The sequence below is a fragment of the Psammomys obesus genome, unplaced genomic scaffold, assembly GCF_907164565.1.
Source record: "Psammomys obesus unplaced genomic scaffold, mPsaObe1.curated_primary_1811, whole genome shotgun sequence".
NCBI lineage: Eukaryota > Metazoa > Chordata > Mammalia > Rodentia > Muridae > Psammomys > Psammomys obesus.
This window is the reverse complement of record NW_026591634.1, coordinates 2171-15938: the sequence shown is the minus strand read 5'-3', so window position 1 is coordinate 15938 and position 13768 is coordinate 2171. Positions and strand designations below refer to the sequence as shown.

Below are 13768 nucleotides of genomic sequence, written 5' to 3'. Positions count from 1 at the left end.
ACACACACACACACACACACACACACACACACACACACACACACACAAATGCACGCTTCAGAACATGCATTCATTGGCTCAAGAATGTCTACTGAACACTTCTGTGTACCAGGACTTGTCCAAGCAAGTGGGTAGGTGGGGATAGAATTGGTGTAAAATGAGTTATTGCGACGTTGTTAATAACAGTCGCTGCTGTTTTGTTACCGTCATTACTATTGCCCATTGAGTTGCAGACACAAAACAGTGCACACAACACATGCATGTTGATATTAATAATGGTGATGGTAGGAGTAATGAATCTAAGCAGGCCATATGTTTCCTACGTTCTCTGTGTTCTCATCTACTCTTTATAAAAACCCTGTGAGGAATGAAGTTCTATTGTACCCATTTTTTTAAATTATTTATTTTATTTTATTTTATTTTATTTATTGTTCCCATTTCACAGAGAAGAAAGTTAAGTTTAGGAGAGACCAGGTGTTTTTCCAGTGCATGGAGTGGACATGGGGAGAGCATGGATTTGAACCTGGTCCTCTCCTTTCCCAAAGCCCTCCACGTTTACCTCTGGTCTCAAACATCAACTTGAGCCCACAGTGGGTTTTGTCCGTTGACTTAGCCACCTCTGTATGACCCATCTGACCTCCAATTCCATTCTGCAGGTAGTGAAGGCATTTATTGTCCTGACCCCAGAGTTCCTGTCACATGATCAGGAACAGCTTACCAAAGAGCTACAGCAGCATGTGAAGTCAGTGACGGCCCCGTACAAGTACCCCAGGAAGGTGAGCCAGGCTGGATGGGTTCCCACTGGCTCCCTCACCTCTCAGAGGGCAGCCATAGTGGGGTATGGGCAGTTCAGTTGTTTTGTTTCTTGGGGCATCTCTATCCTGTACCAGAAAGCAAAGATGAACATACTGGTGCACATTAACCAAGAGAAAAAGATCAGGAGAGTGCCCAAAAAGTGTTTTTTAAAATGTTATCTGTTATCCTGTAAAATTTAAGAAGAAATCAAAATCAACACTTTTCAGACTTTTTAATGTGATCCGTGGCAAGAAGCAAACCCTATTTTCAACCTCAATAACATGCATATATAAAACTAACAAAAGAAAAAAGTCCTTATTCTTAGAACATGCAATCTATCTTGAGGTGTTTATTTTGTTACATGTAAGTGCCATGCGCAAGCATGCAAAAATGTCCAATAATGGTAAGTTGGTCTTGTCACAAAATTGAAAACCATCCTATAATTTAAGGTGGTGGTAAAATTTGTTTTGTGTTTTATGTTATGCTACGTTATGTTTTTATTTTTCTTTTATTTTTGAGACAGTGTCTCTTTGTGTAACCCAGGCTAGCCTCAAACTTTGCAATCCTCCCGCCTCAGCCTTCTGAGGGTCAGGATCACAGGCATGTGCCGTTATGCCCAGTTTCAGGTTATTTTATTTTTGACATAAAATGCCTTATCAATCTAACAAGGGGGAAAGCAAGCTCCGAAGGAATATGCCTAGTATTGCCCTGCTTGTTTAAATGAAGAGAACACAGACAAATGTGTCAGAAAGCCATTATTTTCCTCTGATGCAGTGCATTCTTATACCATCTGCCTGTTCATTGAGGCACACATGTTAGGGAGCTTCAGGGTTAACACATATTGTGAACTAGAATACTTACTGTGTGTGTCACGCTCTAGCCCCGATGTCCCATTATTTAAGCCTGTCCACAGTCTACACGTGTTTTATAGAGATGAAGCTCAGGCTCAAGCTGCCTGAGGTTTCACTCACTAAGAGGAGCATCAGAACTCAAAAGTATGTGTGGCAACAAAACCAGCCTTTTACATTAGTCCAGGCTCTTGCCCTTACAGAGGGCAGAAAACCTTACCTCCAATCAGACAGGGTTACGTATGAATGTAGCACAACACCCCAAACAATGGAGGCCAAGGCCTTGAAGGTCTGTTATTCACGTCTGTCATGGCTCTTCTACAACTTCTGCCTCACGTCCCTCATTCTGGGATGGGGCTGCCACAGAGGCACCTGCCTCGTCCTGTAAGAAACAGAGAAGACAGTGGCCAATAATAGCGGCTCCAAACTCTTCTGCACAGAGAGAACACATTTCACTTCCACTCAGGACTCATGGGGCAAAGTAAGTTATGCGACTACACCCTCCTCCAGGGTCAGGAGAGAGCTGCAGTACTCAGTGGCCCCATGAAGGTCACCATAGGAAGCCAGCTTGCACAGGGAGGTGGGGTGAAGCAGGAAGTGGGGAACTGGAAGGAAACCACAGAAGCCCTAAGTCAGGATGGCTCTTTTCTCTACCAGGTCGAGTTTGTTCCAGAACTGCCCAAAACCGTCACGGGCAAAATCAGAAGGAAGGAACTTCGAAACAAAGAGTTTGGTCAGATATGAGCAGCATCAACCCAGAGCATCTCTGTGACCTGACAGAAATCCTTGGCTGTTGGGGTGGGGGGGGGGTGGGGTGAGGATGGAATGTAGAGAGGGTAAGTGTGGAGGAAAAAACCAAGACCCCAACATTTTTGTTCATTCAAATTCAGTTACTGCCCTTCCTGGAAGTCTTTTGTTCTTTAGATGGCCATAGTGAATTCCTGGACTCGGGTTTGTGGTAATAAAATATCGACCTGAATAACACCCTGTGTGGTGGGTCATTCTGTGGATGAATGTTCACTCTCCATAATCTTCCCTGGTTGTCAACTGAGATACTCCAGGGGTCAGACTCTCCCTTTTCACAGCAGCATCTGCAAGAGCCCTGACAAGCATTCAACAGCCAGAACACAGTGGTGCAGAAAGGAAACTCTGCCCAGAGCCTGCAAGAGCACCAGAGGACAAGAGGATTCCACTGAGCTCAGCTCTGGCTTGGTGGCAACGCTTACCTGACAAACCATCTTGTCCTTCCTGCTGTGGAAAAGTCCACTGTCTTCCCCCAACTCCTCTCCAGCAATGCTGCTGCTGCTGCTTGTCCTAATTTAAATCTACCATGAGTCACTGAGAGGCCTGGCCTCCAGGAATTCAGGAGGTATCCTCTACCCTTGCCCCAGGGTAGAGCCTCAGGCTCTCCTCCACGGGAGACCATGTGCATCCCTTTCCAAGGACAAAAACAGGATTCCCCAGGAGTCCCAATCACTGCCAGGGTCCAGGGTTCTTCAGCCAAGATTCCTCTACAGATAGCCCCTCCTTTTTCACTGTTACCTCCTGTAAGGACCCCAAAGCTCTTTTCCTCCACTGGTCTTAAGTTCTGTGAATTCTGTCACTTGGCTTCTTGAGGTCTGAGGTAAGGTATAACTAGAGGCTAAGGAAAACAGAAGAAGTGTCCTAAGTCAGGGGAGGTTGTGGGAAAGAACATACTTTCTTCTTTTATCAAACTGTGGAGGGAATTCATTACTGAGAGATCCCGATCTCCCCAACATCTGCCTGAGTCTTGGATAGATGCGCACTCAGGGTAATACACAAAATCAGCAAGCACAGAGCCAAGCAGAACACACAGTGTTAGGGGGACCCTAATTTTCAGAGAGAATGAAGAGAACTCAGGAGGCCGAATCGATGCAATTTGCAAGAAGTTGAGCCATCGCAATGTGGCTGACCGCCCCCCCCAAACCAGAGAGGAACAGCCAGGAGAGACGGAAGGCTGAGGTTTTTAAAGGAAGGGGAGTGGAAATCTTGGAGGCTGCAAGCTTGGCGACACTGGATTGGGTAGAGTAGTTGACTTTTAAAATGATTGGTTCATCTTAGGTGCCAAGTCTATCTGGTCCCGCCCTGATGTGGGTGGGGGAGCTGTGATATCTGGACTGGTTACCAGGCAACATTATCCGGTACTGCAGATCTGGACACTCCTCCACAGCGAGGAGGAGGCCTTTCGCATTCCTTTGCAACCGGGATGGGGTCTTGTTTCAATTCACCAGCTCCTCCTCCTGCTTTCTGGAAAAGTGCTGGAAGAACTTAGTTTAACATGGGGTATAGAATTTATAAAGAAACCTGTAAAGCTAGCCTATTCCTTTCAACAGCAACCCAGTCTCATTTGGAACATCTCCACAGCCCTTCATGATCCCTCATGTGACCTGCCCCCTCTGAACTCCTCCTGAAGGTAGTATCTTATGCATTCTAAACATGGCACTAGGCATTGACCCCTTTACAGGGTATTCTGTAGGGCTACAGATGAATCCCAAGAGGCCAGAGACTGTCTAACTAGGGTGGCCTTGTGGAAAAGGTCACATGGGCGGAATAGGAGTCCTTTGAGAGGTGTGGTTCTTGGTTTAGGGGAGTCCAAGGTAAAAGTGTACCCCCAGGACTCTACCTGCACATCGGCACTCTCCATTTTCTGTAATGCTGTCAGAGTTATCAGATGATGTCATTGTCAGCATTACAGCAATGACTAACTACATAGGTGACAAACAGTGGGGCCGGGCTGCAAACAAGGACGCTGGCTCAGCACCACGTCTAGGTCAGTGCCCAGCCATAGAATCTGGACTATAAGCAAAGTGCCTCGCTTATTCCTCCACCTTGCAACACTCCCCCACTCCTCAGATGGAAGGATCTCTGAGCCATTCTTCTGCGTAGATACAGCTGTTGTCCCTGAGCCTGCTTCTTCATCTACGCCACGGGAATGGAGATGATACTGGGCCAGTAAACACTGCTTGCAAGTGGCTCCAAAAGAATAAGTGCTGCATAAAGTATGTACTGTTGAAAGAGGTAGCTCCATCTGCAACGAGAAGGATCAGACTGTTGGTGCCCAAGCAATAAGAATTGATCTCGATATTATGGTGCTGACTCATGGGACACAGAATAAGGACCCACTCCCCACAAGATTCAGAGATATGTGAAAGGTAGTGTACAAACTGACAACATGACTGCTCCATGGTATGGTTAAGGGGAAGATTTTTATTGTCGATATAAAAGAGCAAACTCTGAGTTCTGGAGCATTTTCCCATTGACCCTCCAAACGGAGGAAAGTACAGAGTGTACATCTTCAAAGTGGCTGTTGCCTGACAGGGAGCAGTAACCTCGGCTGTAAGGGTCAAAGACACAAGTCAAATAAGCATGAAAACAAAGTCTGTCTTGCCACTAACTGGTAAAACATCCTGAGTCACAGGCACTCTTTTCCACTTGGTTGCTGGCAGGACATTGACAATGGTTATGTAATCAGACCTGGATGAAACCCAATAGAACCTGTCTGCTAAAAGCCAAGCTTTGAGAGCTGATGGACTAGAACAAGCAAGATAGACAGAACACGTAACTGCTCAGAGGTGAGAAAGTTTGACTGAACTGTGTCAGTTTAGCCAGACAAAGTGAAAATAATAATTATTATTATAATATAATAACGACATGTTCTAACAAAGTTCATCATGCTATTTTCTCCTAGTGGGTGCTAGAAAAACAGTATTTTTTACTTGACTGAAGGTGTTTAAATGGGATGATTCTGCCTTTGTGCTAGGGTTCATCCTGATCACTGGACCTTTCTGGAGCCTTTGTCCAAGCACCTCAGTCAAAACAAATATGGTCATCTCTATGGGATGTTCTTTTCTCTCTTCCCTATCTCTTACCCCCTCTCCCCTTCTCTACAGACAATATTATACATACACACACACACACACACACACACACACACACACACCTGTGCGTTTCTATACTGAAGAGTATGTGTGACACTTCAGTAATAAAATGAATAATCTCACAGTAAGAGATGAACCCCTGCTTATCCCAAATTCCTAAGGTCTTTTCCACTTTAACTATATCCACACTCTGCACAGGACAAATTTTACAAAACAAAGGATAAAAATTCGCTTTCTTGTTGGTATAATGTTCTTTTCAAATGTATACACCTTACCCTTGTTCATTCAAATGCTGATTTCTCTCCCTGCACACACACACACAAGCTCTCTGGTTTCAATTCAGATATTGCATTGTGATACTTATTCCAAGCATCACCTGTCTCAACTTTGCGTAAACATCCAAAATAAATCAACCAGCCACAATGTTGAGCAATAGAGAGGAAGAAGTAGGCAGGAAAGGGGAGGAGCCAGAGGACAGGAAAAGACAGGAGGCAAAAGGGCGGGAGCAGAGCTAGGAGAGCAGAGCTGAAGGGGAGATCTTGGACCGATGTGGAGAGATGGACTGAACCTAATATATCACTAAAAGCAAGTATAATGTGAGAAATCTAAATGTTAGGAAACTATGAGGTCTTGGAGGTTTAGGATGGACTAACTATTGCCCAGCATTGTGTTCTAGGTTAATTAAATAAATCCCAGTCTCTGTGTGGTGATTTGGGTATACAGCTGTTTAGGATTAACAGCAGTGTTAATAAAAGATAAACCAATAGTAAATAATCGTCACCAACAACACTTTCTGATCAAGTCATAAACTGGGAAGCACAGAATGAAATGAGCATATTCAACACACTAGAATTTGCATCAAGGATCACTTACAGATTCCAAGGCCACCAACCTTTCACCAAAGTAAGACAATAAACAATGACACATCAGGTACAACAAAACTTGCAGCATTTGGGAGGAGCAGCGTCACACAAGGCTTTGGCATGCATATACTCCCTGAGATTTCTTTTCAAAAAGAACAATCTATGTATTCTTAGCTTTCTCTGAAATATAATCACTTACCACACAGTCTTCACCCCTAACGGGCACAGTTCTTTGGTTTAGTATAACAACAAATCTATCTTTTTCTGGTGCTCTAAAGTTAGCATTTTCAAGTTTGAACTCTGTCACCCTTGGTATATTGAACAAGGAGATCTTGAAGTGGAAAAAAAAATGTAGCCAGAGCCCTGGCAGGCTGCTCAAGACATGTTTTCTAAGTTCTCATCTACAGGGAGGATTCGGTGCCCATCAAAGACCCCTTGAAAACTTCCAATGTGTGAAACTCCAGTGTGACACAGCTGAACCAAAGGGAAGTGATAATGGGTTGTGTCCAGTCTATATTCACATTAACAGCTAAATAGTCTGTAAACCACAGCACCAGGAGCCAGAGTACCAGCCTCCTCTGCAGCTCCCTGTCCTGGCCTATCTCAAAGATACTCCTAAGCTTCAGAAGGAACTGAAGCTAGGACTTGAGTCAGGGAGTTTTATAGCTAGAGACAAGGGTGGGATTGGAAATAGGGACAGGGTTGCAGTTAGGGAAGGACAAGAAGAGAGGCAGGGGTACAGCAGCTGGATTCCTGGGAAGAATGGGAAGTTGGGGAAAGTCTCAGTGTCAAACCAATCCAGAGTGGTCTGGGACAGATCTGGTGTGAGTTAGGGGTGAGTGTTCAGTGGGTCACTCACTTAATGCAAGCATTAAGTCAAAGAGACCTGAGCACTGGCAGAAAGTAAGCACTCTCTTTTCCTCCTGCTGTTTCTACCTTCTCTTGTTGCCTTAGCAACTGGGATGCTTTGTGTTACCTCTTCAATTCCTGTCCTTGCCAATGCTGTGTAACATTGGGTACCCAGGTACCACAGGAGTGAGTTTGTCTGACTGTGAAAGAAATAAAGCAAATGATGCTTGAACTGAGCTCTTAAGCATACACAGCGCATACTCACTCACAAGATCCTCGGTCACCCTCCATAACATAGTTCTGATCTGTACCATCACTTGTGAATAAAGTTTTCTTGCAATTTTGCAAAAATGCTTAAAATTTTTTTAAAAAAATGAATCTCGTTTACTTTGGGTGCAAAGCAAATGTCAATTTGTTTCAGGGGAATGTAGTCACAAAGCATATTTCTAAGAAAGCAAATGTGCTGGGAGTTAATAATAAATAACTAAGAGGAGATTATCATGTGGTTAGGAGTCCAGAAATTATCTTTCTGTGTTAAACAGAAAGGTGGGAAGAAACGCAAAGGGAGACTGCATTTGAACTAAATGACACTAGTCATGAACATGCTGCAATAAGCCATCTCCCTCTGTTCTAACACTACAGGGCTTAGATGTTCTCAACCAAAGGGGGGGCAGTAATGTGGCCTCCAGGAACCCTAGGTGGTTGGCCCAGATGGTTTTTCTCAATAGTCAAGGTCTGAGAAGCTCCCAACTTAGTCATAAGTATCCATGCACATACTGCATTCTGTTTATCAGCACATTTTAAAACAAAAGACAAAGCAAAGTAATTCCCTGGTCAAATAGGGGAACACGGTGCCAGGAGACAATGTCATATTAAAAATATCATTATCCCTTCAGCAACTCCATAATTACTTGTTCAACAAATGCCATTAACTGACCATGGGCCAGGCATAACTCATGATCTTGAGGATTGCTATGGTTTGAATGTAGGTATGTCCTCCAAAGGCCATGTGTTAAAGACTGGTTCCCTACATGGCATCACTGGGAGGTACTATAAACCTTTGAAAGGTAGGTCATTCTGGGAGGTCCTTGGGGGTACTTGGACCTCAAAGGACTGTGAGATCTGGTCTCTCCACTCTCTGTTGTCTCTGACCTACTTTACTTCATGTTATTTTCTGTGGAACACAATATGTGCATGTGTGTGTTCGAGTGTGTGTGTGTGTGTGTGTGTGTGCATGCTCATGTGCATGTGCACACATATGGAGGGCAGAGGTCAACGCTGTCTATCTGCCTCAATCACTATCCACCTTTAAAAAAAGGGGGGGAGGGAGTCTCATCACTGAACCTGAGGCTCATTGTTTTGACTTGATTGGCTGGCCAGTGAGCCACCAGGACCTACCTGTTCCCATCCCAGTGCTGGAATTGCAGGCATGCTGAGGATGTTGAGGATCAGAGCTCAGGTACATAGGCTTGCAGAGCACACCCCTTAATCACTGAGCCATCTCCCCGGACCCAGGTCACCTTTGAACCACCAAGTGCCATGCCATGTGGTCGGGAGAAACGATCATTCTTTTCCTCTCCTCTTCTCCCCTTTCCTCCCCTCCACCCTCCACCCTCCTTCCCCACATGTATCTTACAACAGCAAGGGCTGCAGGGAAGGCTGACTCTTTCCTCTCTCATACCTGGGCATTTGCTCGATGACCTGGTGAAAGGTTTGGGTAGAATGACTCACTTGACCAAAGGTGACCTTGCCACCAAGATGATGCCACACTTTGTAATACAGAATCCCTCCTTGAAGTTAGAGACCAGCTGGGTCATCATGCTAATAATGTTGTAGGCCATGGCTCATCCCTTTCCTTCTCAAAACTATTGCTTTGGTAAACACAATTGATTCAGGATGGGTTAGGCAATGGGGGCCAGGCTCATTAAAAAGAGAGCTGGAATGCCTGGGAGGGTTCAAGATCTTTGAAGTGACTCCATTATTTTGACTTCATCTGTGTCTTGCCACCACAGTGAAGGCCACCTAACACAGGCTCAGAGGATAGGCCTACGTTGGTGGTACGCAACTCATGGTCCTTCTTTCATAGGGTTTGATGAGTCTCAGGGCAGTCAGAGCCACAACTCCAAGGTGAGAAACAAGAGGGCAGTAAGGAGCTTGAGGAGCCAGAGAACACAATTTTTTTTTCTCAGTCACAGCAAGCACTTGATGTACATAGGTAAAAAGCCCTCCCAGCTTTGCAGAAAGTTCCCGTTTATTGATATGAGTTCCCCAGTTCTTTTAAAAATTTTATTTATTTTTTATATTAATTACAGTTTATTCACTTTGTATCCCAACTGTAGCCCCCTCCCTCATTCCCTTCCTTCCTCTTCTCCACCCATGCCCCTCCCCCAGTCCACTGATAGGGAGGAGGATGGCAGCTCAGTGTTCAAGTGGGCTTCCTAGTAAGGGGAACAGGGACTGTCTCTAACATGAACTCAGTGGCTGGCTCTTTAATCACCTCCCGCTGAGGGGGGTGCAGCCTTACCAGGTCAGAGAGCACAATTTAAAACCAATGCTTGCAGTGACTTACTGAGGGGACTAGCGATAGCCGTTAAGGCATTATTAATAGATAATCTGAAAACTACAACTTTTCAACCCAAAGTGGAATTCCACAAGCCAGAAGGAGGTGCACTGAATTCACTTTTCATTTCCAAACTTAGGAAAATTCTGTTTCCAACTCCTTCATTGGCTTCTAATTCAACTGACATTCTGGTCACAGAGCCTGCTGTTTATTTACTCAAATATCCTCAACAGCAGAGGACTGAAAGTGTCCTTCTTGATATGAAAATTGACAAGGAGTTCACCAAGAGAAGTAAAACATATGTAAGTTGAAAACAAAGACGTAAAACTCTCTCTAGTCCCAGATATGATTGTGTTGCATAGAAAACACACAGCGGTGTTACAGCTAATAAGAAAGTTCACCAAAGCTACAGAACATGATGAAATGTATTGAAATTAATTATATTTCTGTATTTTGAATGAAGACTCTACAAAGTGATTCTTTTAAATTTTAAAACTTCCATCATAAGAGAACTAATTTTAAAAATATCATTGAAGTGCCTCCTCCAGACAACTTAGTCAGTGTATTACATTTGGTTCTGCTTGCTGGGTTTCCTAACAAACAGGAAAGTTTGACTTTATAATGGGAAGCTTCACCTCCACCAAAGACCACAGGTCTGCCATGCTGCTATAGTAGTCCAAAGCAATGAAAAAAGAAGAGTAAGTTTAAAATGCATGATGCACCTCATGCTATTGGAAGGTGACACAGCCCCTCAGAACTTTCTGCAGCTCAGCACATCATTTTACAGTCCTACCTTGACTGTATGTAAAAAATAAAATGACTCAGAATTTTTAAAGACTTCCTCTATGTATATGGGTGTTTTCCTACATGTATGTCTGTGCACCACATGCATGCCTGGCACCTACCAGATATCAGAATATGATGTTGGATTCCCTGGAACTAGAGTTACAGACAGATGGAGCTTCCATGTGGGTGCTAGGAACTGAACCCCGGTCCTCTGGAAGAGCAGCCAGTGCTCTTAACCACTGAGCCATCTCTCCAGCACATAGTCAGTATTTTACCCATGTTTTATTTACTTAGATACTGCCCCTATTCTTTAATAGAAAAAAAAATCACATCCCAAACTGTAAAACCACTGGGTCTCTGTTTGTTTGTTTGTTTGTTTGTTTGTTAACTCTCCTGTTCTATTTTTCCCAAGCATTAGATGAATAATTAAGTGTTCTGGCTTAAAAAGTTTTTCCTGGGAGCTAGTTTTCTCACTGCTTTGTACTAACCAGGCCTTGAGGCCTTACCCACACTATCTTATTTCATCCTTATGAATAGCTGTGCAGTAGACAGACTTTCAAATAAATGATGAATGAAATGAAGAATTGGCTCTTTGAAAAGACACAAACGGGAGACACAGTGGGTAAAGGCACTTACTACCAAGCCTGAAACCTGACTTCAGTTCCCATAACCCACATGGTGGAAAGAGAAACCCAACCCCCACAAACTGTTCTCTTGTCTCCGCACATACACAGTGGCATGTTTTAAAGTTTAAAACACACAAATTTTAAAATGTAAATATTTTAAAAAGTTAAAAAAGAAAACAATAAGCAAACTTGATAAACAGCCAAATTAACCAAAAGAAATGAGGAAGATGCTATTTTCATATAAGAAAACTCACATGCCAACCTGAAAAATAAAAAGAAATAGATATTTCTGTTCACACCTTTGTGGCAGGCTATTTGATCCCATTGTGAACTCTGAGATTGTGAACTGTAAAAACCTGTCTTTTGTTTCCTGTGGTTCAGCCCTAATACACACCTTAATCCAAGAACTTTCTGTCTATTGCAAACAGGTGATTTAATTATGGTTCGGTTCAGCCCTAACACACACCTTTAATCCTAGAGCTTTCTGTACACAGGATTAATAAAGTTAACCCTAGGTCAAGACCAGCCGACAGGGATTAACAGAAAGGAAGGACTTTGAGAGAAGAATATTTAGGACATCGGGGAGGAGAAGGATGAATTAGCTTCTAGCTTTTGGTCTTTGGTTCTTTAATGCTTTTAGCTTTTGGCTTTCTCCCTCCGAGCTGTTAGCTGAGCTAGCAAGCTTTTGGCCTTGGCTTTTGGGTTGTTTTTTTTTTTCCTTTGGGACATGAGCTGAGTAGGAAGGTGAGCTGGGTGCTTTCTCTGCCTATGTGAGCTAGTAGGTTTTCTCCCCAGCATCTGACTCCTGGGTCTTTATTAGTAAAATCAAATGGTTGAGATTTTCATTCTTATTAACAGCACATCTTACTTTCCAAAATTGCTCCAAGTAGTAGATGAGAGGCCAGAATAATTTGTGATCTTCTCTGTCTTTCTCAGGGATAGGAGCACTCCAGATAAGCTCTGAACAAGAGCAAAAAGGATATTGGTTAAAGGGTGAGCAGAGGAATTGCAGCAAGGGGGTGAGAAGAGAGGTGAGAGACAGCACAGTGTCCATGGGACTCAGGGCCATCCTGTTCCTTGCTCCCTCTCCCCTTTCCAAAAAAAAAAAAAAAAATAGAAAAGAAAGAAAGGATGAAAGCCAGATACATATACCTAGTTTATTTTTTTTTCCTTTCTCTGTCTTATAAAGAACAATAGATGTCCACCATCTCTTATCCATGGTTTCAAAATCTGAAAAACCAATGGTTTTTCACATTTCATTTTGCAGAAATCCTGATGTGATAGTATATGAAACTATAGTGTTTACACAACCCTATTAGTGAGGACATTCATGCATCTCATTACAAAACCTTTTTCTGTGTTATAGTTTCAGGAGGGTTCCTTGCTAGAGGAGTAACGTGGCTTTGTATGCCCTGTGCTTCTGAGCTCTTAAACATTTTATTCATATAGATTTTAGATTTAAAAAAAAAAGGCTTTGAAGATTTGCCAAATGGTGTAGTTGGAGAAAGGCTCACACAGCCCCCTTAAAACAGAGATCAGTTTTCATCTAGGTAAACAAGGAACACTTCTCAGAAATCCCCAGGCAGGTGAGCTGAAGCCAGGTCTTGTGAATGAAAGGCTGGCTCGGAAGTGTTTGCATCTTACACAACCAACAGAAAGCCAATAGCCCAGTTATATAACTTCCTAAAAGAGGAAAAAGCTAAAATGAGGGAAAGGGCCAAATATATATATATATATATATACCAAATGATTGGAAAATATCTGCATGAATTCAAACTTTTCAAAAATAGATGTATTTCCTAGCTCTGTGTTCTGTGTTTAAAGGGGTCAGCAACAATAACTGCAAATGAGAGTGAGTCTATTCAGATTGCAGAATTTGATATCTAAGCACTATTCTCTGGCCATTCCCCTGCCAGTCTTTGACCTCCCCTCAGTTTGACACAAGAAACTCAGGCTCACCAAGAAGGACAATGTAACCTCATTAATTGGCTGGTTAATTGCTCTGGACCTGACAACAGCTTTCTAAGATGGGTCGTTTCATTATTCTCACACATAAAAGGGGGGAAATGAGGCTGGAAATGAAGGAAATCATAAAGGCTTAAAAATGTCAGTGAGAATGCGGAGGATGGAATTTACTGTAAAAACAGGTGAATACAGACAACATAGGACACTAACGGGCATTCATATTAAAGAATAGAAAGGTGACATGAACCCCTGGTTGCCGTGAATGAGAACCTCCATTCACAAAAGAGTGGTGAAGGAAGAAGAATGCATTCACTCATTTAACCAATATTACTAATCACATTTGTGCCTGAAAATGTTGTTGACTTTAGAGACACAGCAATAAACAGCAAGAATTCTTCTCTTGAGGGAAAGGGTATTTGGGAGGGTTTGGAGGGAGAAAAGGAAAGGGGAAATCTTGTAGTTACACTATAATATAAAAAAATAAAATATTAATTTTAAAAATCTTCTTCATGAGTGATCATTCTAAGAACTGGAGACTAAAGAAATCCAAGAATCATCCAGATGAGTTTCCACCACG

At 43.0% G+C, this 13768-nt stretch overlaps 1 protein-coding gene across 1 annotated transcript; it reads left to right on the top strand.

The window, feature by feature from the left end:
- The first annotated feature begins 535 nt into the window (after nucleotides 1–535).
- On the top strand, nucleotides 536–2627 carry LOC129680054 (acyl-coenzyme A synthetase ACSM1, mitochondrial-like). Its single transcript, XM_055611542.1, has 2 exons — nucleotides 536–776; nucleotides 2301–2627. The coding sequence occupies exons 1-2, from the start codon at nucleotides 624–626 to the stop codon at nucleotides 2385–2387; spliced, it is 240 nt and encodes a 79-aa protein (XP_055467517.1). The 5' UTR covers nucleotides 536–623; the 3' UTR covers nucleotides 2388–2627.
- The last annotated feature ends 11141 nt before the right edge of the window (nucleotides 2628–13768 follow it).